The sequence below is a fragment of the Diorhabda carinulata genome, chromosome 8 (assembly GCF_026250575.1).
Source record: "Diorhabda carinulata isolate Delta chromosome 8, icDioCari1.1, whole genome shotgun sequence".
Classification (NCBI taxonomy): domain Eukaryota; kingdom Metazoa; phylum Arthropoda; class Insecta; order Coleoptera; family Chrysomelidae; genus Diorhabda; species Diorhabda carinulata.
The window spans coordinates 18753271-18778238 of NC_079467.1; the positions used below are offsets into that span (position 1 = coordinate 18753271).

General features: G+C 33.6%; 1 protein-coding gene across 4 annotated transcripts in view; it reads right to left on the reverse strand.

The window, feature by feature from the left end:
- LOC130897171 (fasciclin-2) overlaps positions 1 to 24968 on the reverse strand; it is a 274310-nt gene that overhangs the window by 190840 nt on the left and 58502 nt on the right. For 2 of the 4 annotated variants that reach the window (XM_057805891.1, XM_057805893.1), the window contains exon 2: positions 2040 to 2069. The exons of the other annotated variants lie outside the window; for them this stretch is intronic. In XM_057805891.1, coding sequence (XP_057661874.1) covers positions 2040 to 2069 — 30 coding nt within the window. The remainder of the gene's footprint in view (positions 1 to 2039; positions 2070 to 24968) is intronic. 4 annotated transcript variants of the gene reach the window in all.

Consider the following 24968-nt stretch of genomic DNA (forward strand, 5'->3'; position numbering starts at 1 on the left):
GCATTCAGAACTCAGAGGAACTCATAGAATATAAATTAATCAACATAAGATAGAAATTTGTTTCAAATACTAACACATGAATATATTCTAAATACTAGGTATAATCGAAAAGTAATTTATTTCGACGATCCGTAGCATGAAATTATATTCTACAATTTCTTTTGAAAAAAATTGGTACTAGTTGGGTGTCACATACAATTAACGATTACCAAATGTCAAATAACGGTGAAAATTCTATTATTTCCAAAATATTATCAGGTAATGTAATATATATATATATATATATATATATATATATATATATATATATATATATATATATATATATATTTTATTTAATGAATTCCTACTTCCACGAGGGTATAATTTGTTCGTCATACACGAATCAGATGCGTATTAACTAGGTTATAATCCGGGAGCGGTCAGTGCTGCCGGCGTTTTTGCGAAAAACTGGTAAGTTTTGTTTAAATCGCAATTGTATAAACAAATTGTTTTTTCGCTTTGGACAATTTTTTTTATGCAAATATGTCCCATTTTAAGAAGATAAGGTCTCTTGTGATTTTTCCGTATAATGCGTATTTAAAATTTTATAAATTTTTCAAAGTCGAAAAATCGACTATTTTCACTAGCTCTCGATATTAATAACATTTGACCAACTCAACATTTTTTGAAATTGAAAAATCATTCTTGACCTTTGAACCTTACTCTACAAATTGGTATAGTTCGATATTAGTGCAAATCCGGCGTTTGGCACTTTTCGCGATTGTTAATTAAGCGCTTTCTCTACGTTGCAGCGCGTGGCGATGAGTCTCGATCACCGCGCGCCGAACGCAGGTGGCTATCTTCTGGCTCGCATTATATGTCGTTAATTTACGAGGGCCGTTTTTTTTTCAACCTCCGATAGCAATCAACAGCAATGCGATGCATTATTTGGATGTGTTCAGAAAATATAAAAATTTGCGAACAAACCTTTCGCTAAAAGCACTTTTGGTAGGCTGGAATACACACTGTTAGTAGGGCATCTAAAAAAATTGCTGAGTTCCCCAATCTTGAGCATCCAGAAAAGTACACCAGACATTGCTTTAGAAAGACGTCGACAACGCTGTTGGCCAACGCTGGGGTTGATATTAATGTTTTAAAACAGCATGGTGGATAGAAGAGTTCATCAGTGGCTGACAAATATGTGGAAGAATCCGTTGAGAGCAAAAAGAAAATAGCAAGAATGATACAAGGGGGTGAAACTTTTGTACAAGTGTTTAACCAAAATCATACATCTTCCAGCATCACTGAAGATAAAGAATTATATCCAGTAATTTCTACATTTCTACACTAGTTGTACCATTACTCTCAATATTAAAAAATTAGAATTAAAGTTTAGTTTTCCAGTACTGTAAAGTCGATAGTACAGTACGAAAAGTTATTAACATCGTCGATTTTTCGATTTTCAAAAATTTATAAATTTTTAAATAAAATTTTAAATAAAAATGACAAGAGACCTTATCTTCTTAAAATTGGCATTATTTGCAATATCAAAATTGTTCGAAAAAAAAATTATTTGTACATAATTTATTTCAAAAATTATGATTTAAGCAAAACGTACCATTTTTTTTTTGTCAAAACGCCGGATATATTTGGATTCAGCTGCTCTAAATACATTATTGTATTATCCACTGTATATTATCCTTGGCCCAATGATTACACACGGCAGCATTGACCGCCCCCGGACTATTATTCACTGTTGTCTTGATTCATTGTCTTTTCGTTGAGTATATATTTCCACAATTTGTGTGTTTATCATCATCCTATCAATGATGAGATCTCGGTTTGGTATTTTTATACTGTTGTCGAAAAGCTGTGTTTCTATAAGTACATTATCATTGTGCACTTTAGAAATTTGTTGAAACGGCACGATCATCTTAGTTCCGTTATCAAAGAAGAAAGTTTGGTTTTACGAACATATTTGAGGTGTAGAGAAAATAATATAAAACATACTTACTAATGGAAATATTCTAACGTGTTTATTTTCAAGCTAGACTTACCTGAAACATAGAAAAGTCCATAAATTTCGACTGAAATGAATGAAATTATAAATAATAAGAGTTTAAATAAATTAATATTGAAGAAATACAATGTTTATGTCTAGAAATATCTTCATTTTTAGACTGGTGCTTCAAATAAGATAAAAATTTGGCACTTGAATGATTTTATATCTTATCAAAGTTTTCCGACTGATTGAAGACGGTTTAATCATTTATATAATGCCGAAACTACTGAATTTATAATCATTTGCACTGGTGAGAGGAATTTTTTTTTTAGAATTTGTTACTGCCAAGAGATCTTAACAATTACGTTAAAGATTGAACTTATTTTTGCCCTCAAAATGGTCACCTCTTTATCTATTAAGACGTATTTATTCCTTCATCTTCTTAGGTTGCCTTATCAAGTCCCCTTGACGTTGGCGTTAGTCTAAATAATTGTCCTGCTTCTCATATCCCAGTCCATTCTCTAATATTCATCAACCAAGAAGCTTGTTTCCTTCCAATTCTTCTAAGACCTTCAACTTTACCCATCATAATCAACTGGAGGATACTAAACCGGCTACCTCTTTATCTATTAAGACGTATTTATTTCTTCATCTTCTTAGCTTGCCTTATCAAGTCCCCTTGACGTTAGCGTTAGTCTAAATAATTGTCCTGCTTCTCTTATCCCAGTCCATTCTCTAATATTTATCAACCAAGAAGCTTGTTTCCTTCCAATTCTTCTAAGACCTTCAACTTTACCCATCATTATCAACTGGAGGATACTAAACCGGCTACCTCGCATTATATGTCCCAAATAAGCTATTTTCCTTCATTTAAAGTTATCCACCAACTCACGAACCGCTTTTGCTCTGTTAAGGACTGTATCGTTTGTTTCATAGCTGTCCACAGTATCTTGAGCATGCGTCTATATAACCACATTTCAAAAACCTCTAAACGATTAATGGTAGTCCATGCTTCGATACAATATAAGAGAACTGACCAAATGTAACATTTGATCATCCGTTTTCCGAGTTGAAATTTTGAAAAGCTTGGAATGCTAACCAGATTGTCGTCGGCATCGCTCTGTGATCCTTGGTCGCTGATCTCGGAATCTGAACTTGATGGATCATGTGGTTCAAAGTTCCTGTCAGCGACAGAATCACCACTTGAAAACGCATCTACGGACAAATCGGACATATTGCTGACATATTTGCTAACTCTTCCAATTCAGCTTGAGTCAACATGGTACATAGCTTTGTTTATATGTATATTCAATCTCTGTTTCAACGTCTCCATATCCCGACACTTGTACACCCAAATATTCGAATTCTACTGCCGCTTCTTCACGAATTTCGTCATCAATGACTACCCTGCAGCATTTTTTTTTCAAATTTGAGAACAAAAAGAAGTCACACGGGATGAAATCTGTAAAATACGGCAGCAGTTCTTAGCCCAATATTTTTCAATTCGGCGATGAATTGATTGATTTGAATCTATAGATCTATACAAAATGAAATGGAAACTAAAAAGCAACTATCAGTTTTTGAATGGGGCAACAAATAAGTTGTGAATAAATATTCTTTATTATTACTCATGAAATTAGCATTTTTATTAGAAAAAACTTTTGACAAAATCAGTTATGTATGTCACGATCTCCATTTTTATCATTAGATTGCTTTTGTAAGAATTCATTCTTCTTTATTGTACCGTCAACGTTCAAATAAAGCGTCAGCTTGCATCCCCTTTTTACATGTTCATATCCAAAATTCGAATACCCTTTTTTCATTATCACATACTATTTAGGGTGGATTTTATTAAAAAACGTATGTATACAAGGTCAAATATAGATGTAAACAGAAACATCCCGTAATCAGATTGTGTGTGTGTTGTTTCTTTTTAAGAGTTAGATGGTAAAGAATTCGATACGAAGTAACAGATATGATGAATAAATATAATCTAGCTCGAGGCTCGTCCTACTAATCAGGATATATTCTAACACAAGGGTGTCTTTTAGATAGCTTAAGGCAGTTATGTCAAAGATACGGCCCGCGGGCCGCTTCGGACCCATGGGCCGTATTAATAAGGCCCGCGAACGCAATGTGTCACAGAAAGTATAATAATGTTTTTTTAGACTTCATTCAATTCCTCTCAGGATGTTTTAAAAACTCGTACTCCCAATTCTACGGATGTTTATGAGAAATTTCAAGAGCAGCGTGTGGCTAGATAAGCAAGAGAGAAAGACAGTATCGCCATCTCTTAGTATAAAGCGGAAATATCCTATTATTTTTGTCGAGAACGATAGAATCTTACACGCGATTCGAGTCTACACTAGAACCTTCCTTAACCATATGAAACGAGTGCGTCGGCGCGACGTGAGTCAGTTGAGTCGAGTAATCGAAGCGGTACGGTTGAAGAAGGTTTTTAATTGTACTACGAAATAGTGATTGTGAAGGTCCTGTGCATTTGTTTGTGTTGTGCGCGTTTGATATCCATAATTGTTGTGTCGAATTCTATAATTGTTACGAATTTGGCCTAATGTCACAAAAACGTAAAGTTGATAATGACTTTTTCGACACATTGTCATCTTTAAAATCTAAACTTCAAGGTAAACAATCGATGTTTACTAATGCTAATACAGATAGCGAGGATGCCATGCAATCAAGTTTTATTATTGCATTAGAAATCGCGAAAAGATTAAAATCTTTCACTGATGGTGATATTATTAAAGACTGTATGTTGAAAGTTGCCGATTTTTCATTTCCTTCTCAAAAGTCAATAATTCAAAATATTTCGCTCTCAAGAAACACTGTTGCTTCAAGAATAAATGTTTTATCTCAAAATTTAGTTTTTCAACTGAATGAGAAAATTAAGGAATTTACAAACTTTTCACTGGCTGTTGACGAGAGCAATGATACTGTTGATACAGCTCAACTTGCTGTTTTTATACGAGGCTTTAACAGTAACTTTGAAATAACTGAAGAACTATTAAAGTGCGTTCTATTGACAGGTACTACAGCGGCAAATGATATTTATTCTGTAATTGAGCATTTGATAGCAGAATATGAACTTGACTGGAACATTCGGGCGATATAACCTAATTTGAAACAGAGAACATCAGAAAATTTTTTGAGATTTCGCTGTATAATTCATCAGAAATCCTTGGCATCCAAACTGTGAAAAATGGACCATGTCATGCATCATATAATTAAGATTTTATAAGGAGCAGAGGACTAAATCACAGACAGTTCAGGCAATTTTTACAAGATTTGGTCGAAAAGTTTTCTGATGTCCCTTATTTCATCGTTGGCTCAGTCGAGTAGTTTTAGAACATTTTTTTGCATTACGTGATCCTATCAAGCTTTCATGTTATGCAAACCAGTTGAAGCTGTGAGATAATCAGGTGAAAAATCAAACTTTGGACCATTTCCCTCATTTAAAATCATTTCTGCACAGTGAAGCAAAAAAAATGGATCAACTTCTACAAAATTTGTTAATGGAACAATCGTTTTGAAGACTTTCACAAAAGGAATGAAATGGAATTCCCAATTTTCAACAATTCATTCGATTTTGAAGCTTCACAGGCACCAGTTCAGTTGCAAATGGAATTGATAGATCTTCAATCGGATAGTAATTTGGAAGAAAAATTTAATGATGCATTCTCTGCATGTTTGGTAACACCTATTTATGTGGGCAGATGTTTTTCGTCATGAAAATAAATAAGAACAAACATCGCACAAGATTTACGAATGAACATCTCCAATAAATTCTTAAGATAACTACAACGAATTTGATTCCTGACATCAAGCCAGATATCTGGATCCTCGAGCTCTACATAATTACTTACCAACTTTTATAACTTTGATATGATTTTTAACAACAGTATATTATATACTTATATAATTTAATAAATGAAATGTTATAATAATTCAGTTCATTTTTTTTATTTTCAATCTGGCCCACCTACGAATTCAAAATTTATTATATGGTCCTTTGCAAAATTGAGTTTGACACCTCTGGTTTAAGGGATTCGGAGGAGACATACTCAATCAATACGAAATTTACAGTTAGATACAAAAAAATTAAGAAATTTTCGAACAACAAATATTATAATAATAAAAAAATACAAATATTTTCCTTACATATAGTACAGATTTATTTTTGCTTTCTACTTTTTTCGGGGGGCACTGGTTAAAGCACTTGGTCATTTTTGGGGACTGGCAGGAATCGTTTCATTGTTGTTTTGATTTCTTTTGCGAGTCCAATACTTCTTCTTCTACAAGACACACAAAAAACAAGCGTCTTCAAGAATGACGCAGGAGTTTATCATCATTTGCTGTCTTCATGGCATCAAATTGTTAAGTCTTAAGGTGGAAGACCCAGTAGGACTTTAAATTCATTAGTTGGGGTCGTACTCATGGACCCAGTGAGATGCCACCACACAATGACTTCGTAGAGGATATATTCTATCAACGTTTCCTGTTTCGATTTAATTCTATCTTATACACGAAGTATCCTAATTTACTGTTTATTTCAGATTATTTTGTATCAAATTTCTGTATTGCTTTACATGGAATTGAATTTAGTTAGTTAAATTTAACACATGTCTGAAAAGGATGTTTAACAAGCTAATCGATTATTTGTATGACGTGAACATAAGCTACATATCAAACATAAAAGAACCGATGAGTTTGCTGAAATTCCCCCAATATGTCTAATTGTTCCGATCAGCGGGATGTAAAATCGGAAAAATCTGGATTTTTCTTTCATTCGTTCCTGTCAGAAGGATATGTGAACATTTCATAAATGAGGTATAAAAATAAACGTTTTTATACTTAAAATATTGAGTCTGCTATTCTATAAATAACTGCATATTTTTTATTTCTTTTAGAAATATGACTTATGGAAAATAAAACTTAAAACTCAAAGATATTTAGTAATATTATTTGGTTTTAATAATTTTTTTATTTATTTTAATGAAACAACTCTTTGTTACTGTGATACCATCTTTATTATAATGGTTGTGAAGTATCAAAAAAATACATAATACATTTCCAATCACAATACTTTTCATCCTTCGACTGTTTCCTCGAATAACTTCCTCTAAAAAAAATAATCCTTCGATTCCTGACTGACCGCATGTTCCAAGGAATACTAAGTAGCCTTCTTTGGGCATTTCCAAGTTAAAATCAAGGAACTATCGGTTGAAACTCGTGCTTCAATCGGAAGTCTTCATATTCTACACCAAGAATTTTGGCGATAAAAAATGTTCAGGGCGGCTTCTAAAAACCATAACCGCTGAAGATAAACGTACTGTATTGATCAATAGACGATTTTGACGACTAACGGGCCCAGAGAGAGCAGCTCTGATCAATGAATCTAACGATCTACCTTTGAGTACTTCTATAGTGAAAAGGAGAAGACGCCAAATCGAAGAAATTGCAATGCAAAGCACAGTAAGCGGAATTGTTGTTAAAATTCAATGAAACTGGAAAATCTGAAAGACCAGGAATAAACAACGATGCAAAATTAGAAAACAACCCTTAAAAAATTGACTTATAACAAAATATTTGCAATTTTGTGAAATTTTCATGAGGCATTGTGATAAAAACTCAAATTTTCGTTATTGGGGTCGTTATAATCCCCACTAGATTGAAATAAAACACCCAGCGCCTCCCAAAATTAATTTTTTGACTGGAATCGTTGGAGAGAATTTATTGGTGCTTATTTATTTCGGGGAAATTTACAGCTAAGCGTTATTTTCATATAAGAGTAGTTGCAGACCGAATGCAACTAATAGAAAAAACTTTGGTACCATCAAGGAGGTGCACCACATTATGGACGCGATTTTTGAAGGTTTCTGAATAACTAGTTTGAATCTACGTTTATTGTAGAACATGGATCATTGGAATGGTTCTTAAAGACGGATTAATAGAGTACCAAAATGAGCAAAAGCTTAGAATATATGAGTAGTAAGATGGATCAAGATGTTACAAAGTGAATCCAATTCGTGAAAGCCTCAGAAAATTATTGGAAGAAGATTAATTCATAAATTTAAGGATATTCCCAAAAATAAGTTCAACTTTACATCACGTGGACGTAGAAAAATCTAAACACGAGTATCAAGACGGCAATGACCCGCGAGTTTATATGTCGTCTCCTGGAACCACGTGACGTGATAATTATGTTCAGAGACCTCAAAAACTCCCAGGATGTCGGCTTATGTTTTGAGATATGGCAACACTGATGTGAATATGTAAAATCCATAGAGTTAGAGAGATAATCGCAGAAGACGAATCATTCTCCACCACGACAATGCGAGTTGTCACACATCAGTTCAAGCAAAAACGTTTTTAAACAGTCGAAACATCGTATTGATGGATAATTCGCCTTACAGGCGGTCAACATTTTTTTACGCCTCAAGAAGCGTAATGCTTCAACAATTAGTTCAAACCTATGCAAAAGTATATTGATCATATTGGAGAATCTTTTGGAAAATAATAAAGCCTTCCACAGGGTTCTAGAAGACGACGTATAAACCAGTCAACTCTCGCATCTGGTACCACGCAGGTCTTTGCTTTGGCGAAGTTCAACGCCGATTCATAAACTTAAATTCAGTTATGGATTTTAAAATTAATGAAACTTCCTTTTATTTCAAAACGATGAAGAAAGTATGAGAAAATTTTTAGTTTGTTGAAAAATCAACTCGAAGAAAAAATTCTTTAAAGTGTTCCTAGAGTATTCCAGAATTTTCTCAGATTTTTTAATTTACTTGAAGTATCTTAGAAAAAGTTTTTCAATTAACGTACTAAGCATTAAATGAAAATTATTTGAATAAAATTCGTTCAAAAATCGATCATTTAATGACATCACGGAAAACTGTTATATAGGCGATGAATTCTCCCTTAGAGAACTGTCTAAAAAAGTTCCTTCGTTCCATCATTCTACGCCCTCTTTATTTCCACAATCATCTATTCTATGAACTGACAAAATTTTCTTTCAATGCTTAATTCATTAAAGTCATTTTTTGATGGAGCAAAAAGAAATGTTTTGTCAGTGATGGTAACAATAAATTCTGAGTAATTTTCTTGATACAAATAGAATTGCTATCTGTGATAAAGCAACGATAAATTATAGTTTGAAAAAATACTAATCACGATCGTAGAAATAATCAAACTAAAAACTAAAAAATAATTTTTGATATAAGAATAAAATTACCGACGTCAATATGTACTAAAATGTGATGAAACAGTATTGAACCTGAAAATACCTGCTATCTATCTATCTACCAATAAGTAGAGGATGATTTATAATAATGAAACACAAATCTTTGCTTACGCAGATGATGTGGTACTTATAAATAGAAGGAAAAAGAATAAAACAACGTTTCTACTCTCTCAGCAAAAGCGTGGCCCTCAACATCAAATACAGAGACCACAGACCTGAAGTACAAGTCAACGAAATCGTCATCAAATCGCATGGGGTTGTTTTCAAGGACGACTGTGACGTAACGAGAAAATCTGGAAGCTAAGATGTCGAGGGGAAGTAAACAGTTGGGAATGCTGAACGCGATAATAGTATCCCAAAAAATCTCCAGAAAGGCGAAGCTACATCTAAACAAAACAAGACGCGGATTCTCAACAAAGCAGAGGAAGAGAAGATAGATATATAGGAAAGAAAAATACCTAAAAGGATAACAGGGGGTGACAATAAGGGATATTTATGGTTGAGGAGAAAAAATAATGAAATAAGGAATCTATTTGGAGAAGCAGAACTAAGCAAAATAATAAGATCCGATAAAACAGAGTGGCTGGGTCACAAACAGAGATTGCCAGATTTTAGAGCAACAAGAAAGATGGTCATAGTAAAAGGAGGAACAAGAAGAAAAGGAAGACCAAGGAAGAGATGGTTACGCAGAGGTGATGGAAGACTCCATAGAGAGAGAGAGAGAGAGAGAGAGAGAGAGAGGGGGGGGGGAATTCAGGACTGGAAATCTAAAGCTAAGAATAGGAAAGGAAAAAATAGGAAAAGAACATTGAGGGGTATGGAAAATATACGTTGGCCGATTCTCAGACCTACTGAATATGCATATAAAATTCCATAAAAAAATCAGTCAAGCCGTAACTAGGATTGTGACAAGTTTTTGCAACATTTTTCACTGATGCTTCGCTCCTATTGGTCGCAGCGTGATGTTATGTAGCCTAAAGTCTTTCTCGATAAATGGACTATCCAACACAAAAAGATTTTTCAATTCGAACCTGTAGTTCCTGAGATTAACGCATTAAACAAACCAATGAAGATACTCTTCAACTTTATATTATTTCTATTTAATTTATTTCAACATTTATTATTTCTATATAATATATTAAATTATTTTCCCCCGTTTTTATCTATAAAATCGAGTCACTGTTTTTCTGCGTCAGATTTTGAAAATTTTTTGCTGTCGTCGACATTATTCCGTATTCAATTCATTAAATACAAGTCGGAATTTTTATGAAGTTATTAGGAAAACGCGATTGTTTTCCAGCAAAATTTTACCCGCGAGTCTACTTAGCGTAATACAAAAATAATTAGATTTTCTCAGTTGAGAGGTCGTTGCAGTAGAGCATTTTAAACGAGACAGGGGGTGGTAGAACGAGGGATGTGTTTAATTTAGACGATGAAACGTTTTCTATACAGAAGCTTTTAATATTGACGTTGTAGTTCATTCTATTAGAAACTAAAATTTTTAAAAGTTTCCTTGCAACTACTATGGAATAGATAAATTACATTTTGAAATACGAGTTTTATATTTCCAATAAATACAAGATTCAGTTCCAAATACGAGGAATAGCTACGAAAAAGGGTTTCATTATGAAAAATATTCTACATTCCAATGCTCCTCTTCAATAAACTCCCCTTCCCTCGCCACCCACCTTTTCATACGTTTTTTCCATTGATCGAAGCAGTGCTGGAAGTCTTCTTCGGTGACGGCCTTTAGGAGCTTTGCATTTTATTGCTTTACTGCTTCTATCGACTCAAATCGGGTTCCTTCCAAGACAGATCTTTTTCTAACCTTTCAAGGAAATCTGAGCAGATCTGTTGATGCAAGAGCTTTTGGTCAGGAGTCAGATTTTTGACATGTGTAATTCCTCGTGTAAAATTTTTCTAACCGTATCTTTATCGGCGTTTCCAGCCTCGGCAATCATCCGGATGCTCAATCGACGATCTGCACGCATAATTTTGTTGATTTTGGTCACTGTTTCCGGAATTGAAACAGTCACAGGGCGACCTGGGCGCTGGTCATCTTCAGTGCTCTCTCTAAAGCGCTTACACCACTCAAAAACATACGTACAGGATAGAGAATTGTCCCCATAGGCCTCTGGTAACAATTTATAGCATTCGGTTGGAGTTTTTTTCCCTTTAACGAGAAATTTGAGATTGATACGTTGCTCCGTGTTTTCGGAACGTTCGTTTCAAACCACTACTGCACAAATACTACAATAATAACGGAAACGAGTTTTGGAACGTGCATAGACACGATATCTAAATACCCAAGGCACTACTCGTTTTTATCACACCCGTCTAGGGCGCCATCTAGGCGCGCAATCACGTTATTTAATAGCCAGACCTCGTATAAGGAAATACAAAAACCCATGTTGATTCTCTGAAGAAATCAAAGAAACCAAATTCAAAAAAATTGTTCAATACGAAAGGATTTATATTTTATATAATTGTTCAATAAAAAAATGTGATGCTTTGTTTTTAATCCTATGGTCTATTTTTATGACTGAAAACTGTAATAGTTGGAGTATTCAATCTCAAGCAGAAGTTACAAAATGGCACAATTATGTTTGTAAAACCAAAATTATCTCTACATAAGCCTCGTATAGAATTTTTCACGCTGTAACACGGTCGGACTACGTAGGTTCCCAACGCCTTTGTCTGTAACAGTTCATTTCGAGCCATGAAAAGTTCGATAGTGTCTCTTAAGAAGACTCTCAGGCCTACCAAACTCATATTGAAATTAAAATTCTTTGATTAATTATTATTCCACATTATGGACTAAAAACAGAATGGTTAACAATTCGTAACATTCACAGGGACAACCTGTACAATCTAAAGATAGCAAAAATGAATTTTTCAAATGACTTTTCAACAGAAATATACTTATTCTTTCTTTATGTTTCTGAATCGTCTTAATTTTGGGTTTCTTTTCTTTAAAAATTAGTTTTTTTATCATTTTTGAAAGACAGATAAAAATTTAACGTTTCAACTACTTTCAGTCTTTATCAAAATAATAAAAATGAAGACTGAAAGTAGTCAGAATATCAAATTTTTATCTGTCTTTCAAAAATTATAAAAATAAAACTAATTTCAAAACAGAAGAAACCTAAAGTCAAAACGATTTAGAAATAAGAAATTGAAGAAACTTACTCTTTGTTTAACTCGATAAAATTCATGGTTTAGGAGATATGTCACGGAAACCGTTCTCCATAAAGAGACATTCTGAAGAAAATTATCATAAATTGTAATTATTACTTACAAGAGGAAAAAATTGAAATGTAGGAAAATTTAGTTGGTTATACATGAATTATAACAATTTATAGCTAAAACTCTTATTTTTGTTCCATAACCACTATACCGTATGACACCATTAGAAAGATAAGATTCTTATCAATCAAATCTATATAATCATATACATTTCTTCAATTTCTTATTTCCTACACCTTTTGATATGTTATTACATCTAAATGTTCTCGATTTTAGGTCCTTTCTGTTTCAAAATTCAAGAACATTCTCATATACCGCGGCAATTGTGATTTAATTTGTAATCAAAGAAATTGACTATGGTTAGGTAAAAAACTGTAAAAAAATATAGATCTTGTTTCGCAGCATTTCACGCAGAAGCTGCCTCAAAATTTCCACCAAATAGCGCAAATAAAGCAAAAATTGGGGATGAAACTGTGCTGTTTAATTCTTCATCCGTATATAAAATTAAATCATAATTGTTATTTCTTTGAAAGCATTTTTGATTTCTTGTTTTGGTGTTAAGTGTTTGTCCTATCTCATATGGGATGTATTAAATTTAGGAATGTCAATAGTCCATGGTGAAGTAGTGGAAATAGGGAAAGGGCTTGTTTGTGAGAGGTCTGTGCCGTCGAGAAGCTGTGATAAAATAAATGTGATAAGCTTATTGATGGAATGGTTGATGGTTGGAATAAATTGTTAGTCGTTGTTATAAATAGAGAGTAGACTGGGCTGCAGGAGTTAGATGATAGTAATTGAAAATTATTTTTGAACTTTTGGTGAATGCGACGGACATTCGCCATTTTTCCAAATTGCATTTCTACTGCATAATTTTGATGTTTGATTGAGAGGTTTTGTGTGGAAACGTGGAATATCTCTCTATCATTGTGATCTGATCATTATCACGATCAATTAACAATTTTATTCTATCTTAAATTATTATAAGTGTCTATAAAGGTCTTACTAAGTAGAAGCTACTTCAGTTATTATAACTACAATTATTATTGTCTACACTATTACACATTGCTCTGCTTTTACACTAAGCACTAACTAGCTCAAAAGGCTTCGTCCTCTTCAGTCTTGTCGAGGAGCTGGATTGCCTCGATGTTCACATTTTCGTGACTTTTTACGAATTTAGTGGTACCTGCCTTACTGTTCCCGATGAAGATCGCTATTTCGAAAGTACCAAGGTGTATCAACGATTCTCCTTAGCACTTTATTTTGGCATGTTTTTTTTTTAAACTTATACTCCATTTTTTGGTCCAGCAATTGATTTTATTAATTGATGCCTGCAGATTGATTGCAGCTCCTTGTGGGAATCACTTACGTACAAAATAGCCGTGTCGTCCGCAAACGTGGTGTTCTAATTGAGCGATGTCACTGGTGTATAAGAGGTAAAGGACCGGCTCAAGAACACCACTTTCTAGTACACCCACGTCGATTTCTTCTAAGTCTGAGTAAGCATCTTCTTGCTTAATTCTGGCACGGTTTTCTCAGAGCCACGTCTAAGAAAACAGTGGAGCAGACATCAGTTATCCTGTGTACTTGGTCTATGATGGAGTGGTTTGCTTTGAAGACAACTGATGTGAATCTATTAATTTTCTTTTTTCAAGTATAGGGTTTAATCTTTTTAGTTGTATTTCCTCGAATAGCTTTGATGGCATTGGTAATAGTGATATCGGTCTCTATGAAGATACACTATATTTGGTGGTTTTTCTCGTTTAGGAATCATTATGACCTCAGGTACTTTCCACAATATGAATTGATTTCTATAGAACATATGTCAAAATGTATTAGAAAAGATTTTTATAGTGAATTTTATTCTCTACATTTTTTGTATAAAAAATTGTTTATCTTTTCATATTTTTGAGATATTTCATAAAAAATGTTTTTTAATCGTTTGTTTAACTTTTGTTTGTGTGAGTTTTCGTTTTCTATAGAAAATATATCAAAATGTATAAGAATAGTAATTTATGCATCAAAAGGCACTTTTTTCACGAATGGAAACCAAAAAAATAATAAAATTCTCATGTAAATTTGGGATATTTTAATAAAGCACCTTCAGTAAATTACAATTAATAACGAAAGCATAAACATAAACAACTAAATGATATATTTTTGTTTCATTTCGCAATATGGATATCGAAAACACAATAATTGTTAGATTGAAATGAGAATTTTCGATCCAATCGCGCTTGTGTCTGTTTTATTACCAGATAAAGGTTCATTCAAGAGGTGAATATTTGTAACAGTCAAATTGATTTCTTCTCACATGATGTAGAAGGTTGGTTTAAAAAACTGCGGTTATTAGTTCCTTGTAAAATTCGTAAAGCACAATTCATTCTTGTGTTGAGAGAATTCACCAGAAGCGATGTCAAAGTACGTCTAAAAGTATCATCTCTACATTCGTCTTGATGCGGCACATTTAAATATTACGCAATTAACCAAAAACTTGTTTTGTACATTTTCCATTTTTATATTATAGGAAAAAGCGGTTGCGTTTTTCGGTGACATATTAGCATATATTTGATAAAAATGTAGGGGAGAGTGTTGCCATTGGACAAATATCTTCCGCCATCTCGTGAATGGTAGCTCAATTAGATATCTAAACCCCACCTAAAAATCATTTACAACATATTTGACGTTTATTTAGTTCAGCAATGGCAATACGGCAAAATTTTGAAAATCGGGTCATTATTAGACAATGTGAGTAATTAATAAAATATTACTAGTTGATTTTTATTTTTTTTTTGACTTAGTGTTACATGAGGTCTACAGTGAAAGAGAGGTGTTTCATTGTGGACCAGCGGTGTTTCACTATGGACCATCTATATTTCGGTGTGCTTTATATTGTGTTTTTTCGACTTGAAAAAATGGTTTAGTTCAGGAATTTTTTATAACTGGATCAAAAATAGAGAAGCAGGTTTAGAATGGTATAAGAAAGCACCATCCGAATATAAGTATTCGCTAATTACCTTATTCAATCTATATAATGTAAAATTATTGTTGGAAAACTGTTCAACATCAACCACGACTGTTCAGAATCCACAAAATTGTTGCTGGTGAAGGAATTAAGCAAGTGAACAAATGTACAAGAGGGAAGACGGGACTACAAGCTGTATTATTAACGCTTTTGGTACCTCCTTGTTTTCAGCCTTCAGACAGAAGCCACATGATTAGAGGAGATCCTCACGGTACGCTAGGGCTTGAGTCTTCTTCCGGATGGTCTGGATGAGAGAAGACAATCTTCCGCTCTTAATAGGATAACCATGAAAGCGATATTTCCCTAGCTACTGTAGACAAAGTTCAATAAAATGGTATCAATGTTTTCACACTACCGCCCTTCGTAGTCACAGACTACAACTTTTGGATATAAGTGTTTTTCTAAGCTTTCAAAGCTCATTATAACGCTGCGATAGATATTTGGCATCTGCATCATCCCTGAACCCCCATGAGCATCTACCAAATTGCAGTACGTGTTGAAGCCGATTTCGATCGCTCAATGACGCCAAGTAACAAAATCAGGTTTCAAAAAAGGTGGAATCTTTCCACTAGCTAAGAATATATTTAGTGGAAGCTATTACAGATCGGTCTATTACAGACGAAAACACATAATCAACTTTTTACTATCGTAAGTTAAGTGGTTTTTTCCGATATCTTTTCATCATTTTGAGATATTCTTTTTTTCTTGGTAATATATTATTTTGTTTCAAACCTCGAATGAAATACAACTTATTGAACTTAAATCGAAAATTTTCGTTTGATATTTACTGTTTTATTTCTGGTTTTTTTCAAATATCTATAATTCATGGAAAGTGTTGAAACGTTAGAATCGAAACGATAGAAAAGTCAGAAGATTCCAATAAATAGCGAATGATTCGAGATCAATAGACGCGCCCCTCGAGGGCAGAAGCGTGGAAACGGGAAAAATACTCATTACAATTTCATCGAGTCTATTTTCCACCCGGTGCACTAGCAGCGAACGGATCGGACGTTTCTTTTAGGCACGCCAACCAATAAAATCAATAATTAATTCACTAAAAGAAACGAAAAAATATATTTAGAATCGAATTTACGTTTAGACCTTTCGTCTACTTCAACGCGCTTTTAAAACATTTGCCAAAAGTCCAATTTGAATCGTGATCACTTTAGATTCTAAGAAAAATATCAAAAAGATGATGATTTCATTGAATATAACAGAAATTAATTTATGTACCGTAGTTTGGAGCTAAAATGATTATTAGAAATTTTGCTAAATAAAACTTAAAATGTAAGATTATTTCTATAAAAAAAATTTAGATGACTTTATATGATTGATGTATAGAGGTTCTGCGAATTTTGATCTCAAAATTGTCTCCACCTCTTTCATTTTGCCGCTACATACCAATCGGACTATAAAAAATTATAAATTTGACCTCGGGTTAAATATTCTCGCAACTTTTGAAGTTTTTCGTCAGGGGGATTGTCCGACAAGTATGTGAGTATTCGCAGGAGCCCCAAAAGAGTGAATACTGGAACCGAAATTTTGAAACATATCGTATGAAGTTATTCTCAAATTAGAGATACCGATTGAAGTTATCTCATAGATAAGCGAATTAGCGCCGAGGAAATTTTGAGACGATTTGATCTTCTCGGCCAAGAAGCAATAGACAAAATTTAACTATATTCAAGCAATGAAAAGCGAAGAGATCTTCATCGAGACGAAAGAATCTATAAAGTATTTAAATTCGGAACGAGCAGATACAGCATAAACAGTGAACAAAATCGCTCAGTCCACAAAGTAGAAATATCGGTGTCTGACTATTAGTGAAAGCCACAAATTCAATTCTTCTGTACAGTACAAAGTATGTGGAGAAACTGCCAAGAAAGAGATTCGTCGCCAGGGTACAACGCAAAGCTGCTCTTAGAATATACTAGAGCAAGGCTGCTCAACCTTTTGAAGAGTCGGACCAAACGGTGGATTCAGTCGTTAACGACTGGCCACTTACATTTCCTGTTTCAGTTACTCTCAGGACAAGCGCAATAATTACTTTACTTAATTATTAAGTAAAAAAAAATTGAATTATTGTTTATTACAAATTATATCTTATTCTAAAATCCAAATAAAGAAACAAAATTGAATTTAAATCTAGGATAACTTTTGCTGGAAATTCTCCTTTTGGTACCAAAATCTACAAAATCTTTTGAAGAATTTTGTGCTTTCGAAGACAATTTGTTAGCAAAAAGGTTTTTCAACGTATCATGATTTTGCAGTTCAACAAGTTCTAATTGAATATTGGCAGGATAATTAACTATTTCAACCAAACTTATTCTGAAAGGATTCATACAAATTTATACATTCGAAATCTTGAAAACTCCTCTCAAATAACTGTGATAAGCATTTAATTTTTGATTGGTATTTAGAGTAATTAACAGAAACAATATTGAGCTTCTCTTTCAAATGTTCAAGTGTGGGGAAGAGATCAATATTTTCTGTGGCCAAATCAACTGAAAAGAGATTCAAATTTGCTTATCAAATTAAACAGTTGGAAGTGAACAGTGTCTTTAGTACAGATATCAATTTGTCCCACGATAAACTCTTTTTTTTTTCAATGCATTCCTTAATTTTAAAAAATATATCTTTTCCTTGGGTTGTACTTTCTAGCTGACAGACTTCTAGTAAATCTTGCAATACATTCTATTTTTCGTCAACACACCTCAGAAAAATAACCAACTGAGATGTTTATCATCACAATTTTGTGCAAAGATCGTCAAAGCCTCTGTAACAATCTCTCCATTGGAAAATGATTTCTTTTTTTCGCCAAGAGCAAAGAAAGATGTTTTGACCATGGATTCAAGCTCGTGGTGCCTTTTAACGAAAATATTCCGTTGGTTACAGAGTTCCTGTTCCTATTTCTTTAAAAAATCTTCTTGGTAGCACTACCAACAAGGTAATCTTTTTCAAAATTATTATGATTTTGCTTATAATGCCTTTTTAAATTATATTTTTTTGTAATAGCTACTGTAGTGAAACAAAGAAAACATGTAGGCTTACGCGCCTTGCTTTCAATAAGTTTGAATCGGGATTTTTGAATTTGGTGCGTATTTTTAAACCACACTTGCGCGGGCCACTTAAAATTCCTTCGCAGTGGCCCGCGGACTTGGGTTGAGCAGCCTGGTATTAAAGAGTACATAACGCGAAAAAGGCATATGAAATCAAAATAAAACAAAACCAGAAACGCGAATGAAAAAAAATCCTGACCATGGATCAGTAGTGACAGAGGTAGATGGACTGTGATACCTAAATGGGTAAATTATTAAATCTTAATCAGCTCAACAAAATCTTATATCAATATTAAGAAACTTTTATGTTTTTAATAAGCGGATTACATTGGATATTCGATTGTTGGATCTACTCACACTTTTTGAGAATATATTTGAATAGCGTTAACTATAAATCGATTTATTTTCTATAAACTTTGAAATTTTTCATATTTCAAACAATATTTAGCCCTCGGACTTTCAAAAGAGACCGTCCTAATGCGATTTAAACTTTAAATTTCCTCCCTAACTTCGAGTCTCCTATAAACTTTTCTAAGAAAATATAGCAAGACATGTTTGAAACGCAGAACACGTGCCTGCATATTTTCCTATTTTTCGACATCCTATATGGGACAGAGAAAATACTGCGGATTACGATTTTTTATTCCCGTAATTTTTTTCCGCTCGGAAAATTCAGTAAAAAGCGATTTAATGGATTGTTATAATATGGAAACATGCTCTACACTATGATTTTATAAAATTCAGTCACGTATTTTTCTATCAGATGTTTGGAATAAAATTTTAAGCGAAAGACTTATTTTTTTAAAAGATACTTCGAAGCATTATAGGCAAATTACTGTTTATTCAACTTTGTAGTGTTTGGAATAGTAAACTTGTCAACATTTCCTCATCCAAATTTGACGAAATAGATAGCGGTAGAATTCAGTAACTAGTTCCATACTAAATATTTAAAATAAAACTTCATGAACCTTATTTTTTATATAACTCCAAATAAAGTTATCAATTTTTGTTGAATCGGGGAATACCAAGCTATTTGGTCAATCATCTTACTATCTGTTTTGGAATACGATATGAAGATGATCTCCATGGTAGTTAATTCTGAAGAAAATCGCTTTTTCATCAAATAATTATAGCAAATCAGCAAGGGTAACGGCGACCCTTCACTGCCATCGTCACAATCATAGTGTATAATGGATACACCCGAAAAGTTGTTGGAGAAGCTCATCAGGTCGAAATTACAGTCGCTGTAGATGTGGTTCCAAGACAATATGGATTTAGGAAAGACCAGTCGACTATAGACGTTGCAATCATCATTCGCGCCGGTTGTTTATGTTAATTACTGTGGATGGAAGAACGTATTCAATTGTGCAAGCAGCGCATTCATGATATATTCGGTTTTAGTCTTGAAAATCTTATATCTCGATCCTGATCCCCATTATCGTTCATTGCAGCAAAGAATACCCTTTTTCGGATTTGTAAAAAATGTATGGAAGCAGCAGCATTCCCTACGCATAATGGATATAGCACTTGTTGTGAAATTGCAGACTCTCTCGGGATATCTTATTTCCTGTATCATCTTGAACGTTTGTACAATAATAGTTGAAAATATTGCATCCGAGATCGTTCAATAATTACGGCCACTTTCTTCACATTTGCATCGTTGTGACGAAGAATAGACCAAGTCATACCATGGTAAATTATTTTGAAATATAGCAACGTTGAGACCTTGATACTTCAAATAATTTTTTGATAACTGACTCAAATCCATTGCATCCAGTTTCCATACCCACTTGCTGCACAAAGAAATACCGTTTCTTCGTTGGTTATAGAGCAGGTTTAGCCTCCATTTTTTCTATTATGACACAGAAAACGCGCACAGGCGCGTACAAGAGAAACCTGTAGTGCAGTAAGAGGTAGCAGCGCCTCAAATTTCATTGTATCCAATCTCCATACAAGCGTTGGTTGTAGAACAGGTTTGGCCTCCATTTTTTCTAATATAGGAACCGTGGTATTTAGGACCGACTCCAAAGAAGCCCTTTCCATCTGCAAGCGGTTTTTTGGAATGCGTGTGGGTTAATTTTCATTTACGATCTTGAAAAAGTAAAAACTGTCGACGGCGAGTATTATTTGAATTTATTGCAACGGTTGAACGAAGAGATTTAGGCCCCTCAGATTATTTTCTGTCCCAGACATGAAAAAATGATCTTGTGGTTAAAGATTTTCCAAAAATGAAGAGGTGATGTCGGCAGTTAATGGCTATTTAGAGGAGCTTGACGATTCTTATTATAAACAGGATATCGAACTTATTGAAAATCGCTGGAAAAAGTGTATAGAGCTAAAAGGAGATTACGTTGAAAAATTGATATATTTTTTCCAAAATTTGGGCCAGGTACTTCTGATATCATCCTCGTACAGTCACCTAGACAAACGTTTTCTCAAGTCATTCATGTCATAAATAAATCGATATATCGAATACCTTCGGATATGTAGAATTTTTATATTCGCACGTTAATTTTTTTTGTTGATTGTTGGACATAATATGTAGTTGAAAATACCTTTTCGTAGCAAAAGTATAAGAAAAACAATGAAATATTAAATATTTTTATCCTCAAAACGAAAAAGTCCAATTAGTTTCGGTATAAAAGGTGAAGTTTTCCGAATACAGTCGAACTCCAATAATTCGAACTGCAAGGGACCGTAGCAAAAGTTCGAATTATCGAGGTGTTCGAATTATCGGAGTTGTGCACATTTACATACATATATGTATGCATTTCGATGCATCTTTCCATTTTATAAATAAATAAATAAATAAATATGTTATGGGTATATAACATGTTTATTTATTTATTTATTTATTTAAAATAATAATTTGTATACGTTTGAAGAATTTTTGGTCCTAAAAAGGACCGATTATTTATCTTAAAATAAAAAAAAATACATATACTATTTATTTTTTTGTAAAGAAATCAGCTATGCTAGATTGCTTCATGCTGACGATTTTTTCCTTTGAAGCAAATCGAGTGATTCGACAAAATATCGTCGTCTTACCTAGAATCTGAAGATTCGAATTTTTCAATTTTTTTCAACACTAACAGTTCGAATTTTTTAATACCTTTGTACATACATAATTTATACAAGAAAAATTCGAATTTTCCAATTATTCGAACATCAAAAATTCGAACTTTTCAATTATTTAAACGCCAAAAATTCGAATTTTTCGGTAATTAACACAGAAAATACGAATTTTTTGATAATTCGAACTTCAAAAGTTCGAATTATCGAGGTTTTTTTACATGTGTTAGTAATAGGAATGTCAAGGGACCGACGCAAAAGTTCGAATTAACGAGGAATTCGAATTATCGGTGTTCGAATTATCGGAGTTCGACTGTAATTCAATTTTCAGGAATTTCTTTAACTTATCGTCTATAATTATGACTTTTAAAAATTTGTGAAGGAATGTTAAAAATATTTTGAACACGTTTCCATATAAACAGTGACAGTGACACTTTTAATGGCAGTCGTATAAAAATTTTTTTACAATATTTAAACTCTTCAATCGATTCATCTTTCCAAGTAAACTTCAGATAAATTCCACGGTCCGTATGTAAACACTTTTTCACAAAAAAGAATGACTTTGTGGAATTTCCTTTATTGACTGTGAAAATTTGTATCACCCCTTGTCTTTTCTCAATAAATATGATCGCGCGTACGAAAAGCATCATCTTTCTTCGGCAATAAAAGTGAAGTACAGAAAGGGAAACGCCTGATCATCCCTTACACTTCGTTTTCGTATATCAACCCCTTCGAGTATTGAATTACTTTTATATTGATCAACTGAGAACATTGTTAGTGCGCTTAGTTGAGTTTTATAGGTTTCCCGTTGATGTAGAAAGGGAAGAATTACATTAATCAACCATAAGATCATCATTAAATCCACCAAGACTCTAATTCAGAGTTTTTTATAGGAAATTAATTATAAACATTGATTGATTTTCCCAAAAACGGTTAGATTTTCGATTATTGTCATTGAAACTTTATTACCAACTCGTGTTATTCTCTTCCTACTCGTATACAATTTTTATTTCGGTTGTATGAATCTAAACATCTTCCATTTTAAATTTAACCCACAATTAATTCCTATTCAGTTTGATGCTAAGGTGACAAATTGTGAGGAAAGATAGGGAACGCAAATAGGCGCGTGCAAGTGAAACCTGTAGTACGGTAAAAGATAGCAGCGCCTCAAATTTCATTGTCCCTTAAAAAGAATTATTTCATAATATAACTGTTTTTGTTTCTAAAAATTGGTTTGTTTTGTAATATAATTCGAATGCAATATCTATATGTTTATCAGGAATAACCCTAATTATTAGTAAAAATTTCAAAAACACAAAATTTGTCTGATATAGAATTTTTTGTTTATGTAAATATTTAACCCTTTCAGAAGAATAAATCAAATCACTCTAATACGCTCTGTTATATCTCACCATAAGTTTACCAAACTACAGGCTTCTTCTTAGGCTGTGTTTATGTTAGAGCAGCAATAAACGATAAGAGCGGCGATACTAACGAAACAAAGAAAATTATTTCACTATTTTATACACAGGTGTTTATATTGGGAGCTACGTTTTGAGGTAAGCTTGGCAGCCGAGCAAAGATGAGCGGATCGCTAATTGTTTAGTCTATTTTCATTACTTTTATATCAAGTGTGATCTCCACATTAGGTTTATTTGTCGATTACGGTGATAATGGAGAACCCAGTGTTTAAAACTAATCCATTAATACTTTCTTTTGAAAAGTCTGTATGGGATGGCTTCGATGGCCAGAGATTTTCGTCTTCTTTTTCAAGCGCCCCCAGGTGTAGTGCTCTGGAGTTCCTAAGTGTTTCACACTTCGAGAGAATGTGCAACAAAAACTGTACTCCGCATTATCTGCTAGGTCTAGCGTCTTCAGGCCTGATAAAACTCCTGTTAGTCTACGTAGATTGTTCTTACTTAGGTTGATACATTTAGCAGATCTACTCTGGTTATAGTTTCCCAGAAGAGTATTTGCCAGTCGCAACCCCTGTAGGTTGTCCCAATAATTGGTTTTGTTCTTATTTACCTTCTTTTCCAGTGCTTTTTCCATTGTTCTGTAGCTGATACCACAGAAGGGTGCGGGTTCCAAGAAGGGCTTGTCTGCATCCGCTTTAGATATAATCCATAACCCACCAATAAGAAAAGAAGATGGAAGTTGGGCACTACATAATAAGCTAAAAGCAAAAAGTTTGCTGTTCTTTTGGAAAAAATCTTTCAGACTACGTAAGTGAAAAAACCCACTGGAATGAACCAGAACAGGAGGAATCCATTGTTGGACTTAATTATGACTAACTAAGATCCTAAAGCAGCTCTGGATTTGACCTCAACACTGGGGAAATACTGAAGAAACTTATTAATGCGTTATTCAGACTGAAATGCGTACCTAAGCTATAGAAAGTAGAAGAGGTTATAAACATACCAACGCCAGGTAAACCTCGTTAAGATGTTACATTTCTTTCTTGTTTGTTACTTCGGAATTGTACGAAAAATTACTCCTCAAGAGGCTAAAACATATAATAGAGAGTGAACATTCCATCTCATAAATTTGGTTTTCGAGACAAGTTCATAGAACTCAGACATAATCAAAAAGTCCTTGGAAGAGAACAAATTGTACCCTGCTGCTTTTCTATACGTTGCCCAGGCCTTTGATAAAGTTTGACATAAGGGCCTAAATTAGAAAACTACGGCAATATTTAGAACTACTAGAATCTTATATATCGGACAGATATTTTAGAAGGAAACAGAAAGAACCATTCTTTCATCTATCAGAAGTAAAAAGCAGGAGTACCTCAGGGTAGTGTACTAGGTCCTATACTCTACAATATACCAAACCTTGAATATAATAGAACTGCAACGTTTGCTGACGCTACGGCTATTTTGGAGTTCGGAAAAGATCACGAAGAAGCTAATATGAAATTAGAAACATCCATAGACCTCATTAACAACTGGAAGAGTCGTAGGCGTATCAAGTTGAACGAAAACAAATCTGCTCATGTTAACTTTACGAACAAACGAAACCAAAATATCTTTGTGGAAATAAACAATGCCCAAATTTCTTATACTAACAATAATAAGTGTTTTGTAAGGACACTTGATGCTAGACTTCGCTAGAGAGACTACGTTTGGAAGAAACGCGAAGAGCTTTGTTTAAAATGTAAAAAGATGTACTGGCTTCTAGGAAGGAACTCCAAATTGTCCACAAACAACAAACTGCTTCTCTACAGAGAGATATTGAAACCCGTCTGGACATAAAGCATACAACTTTGGGGTTGTGCCAGTAAAAGTGATGCTCGAGTGCTACAATGATTCCAAAATAAAGTATTGA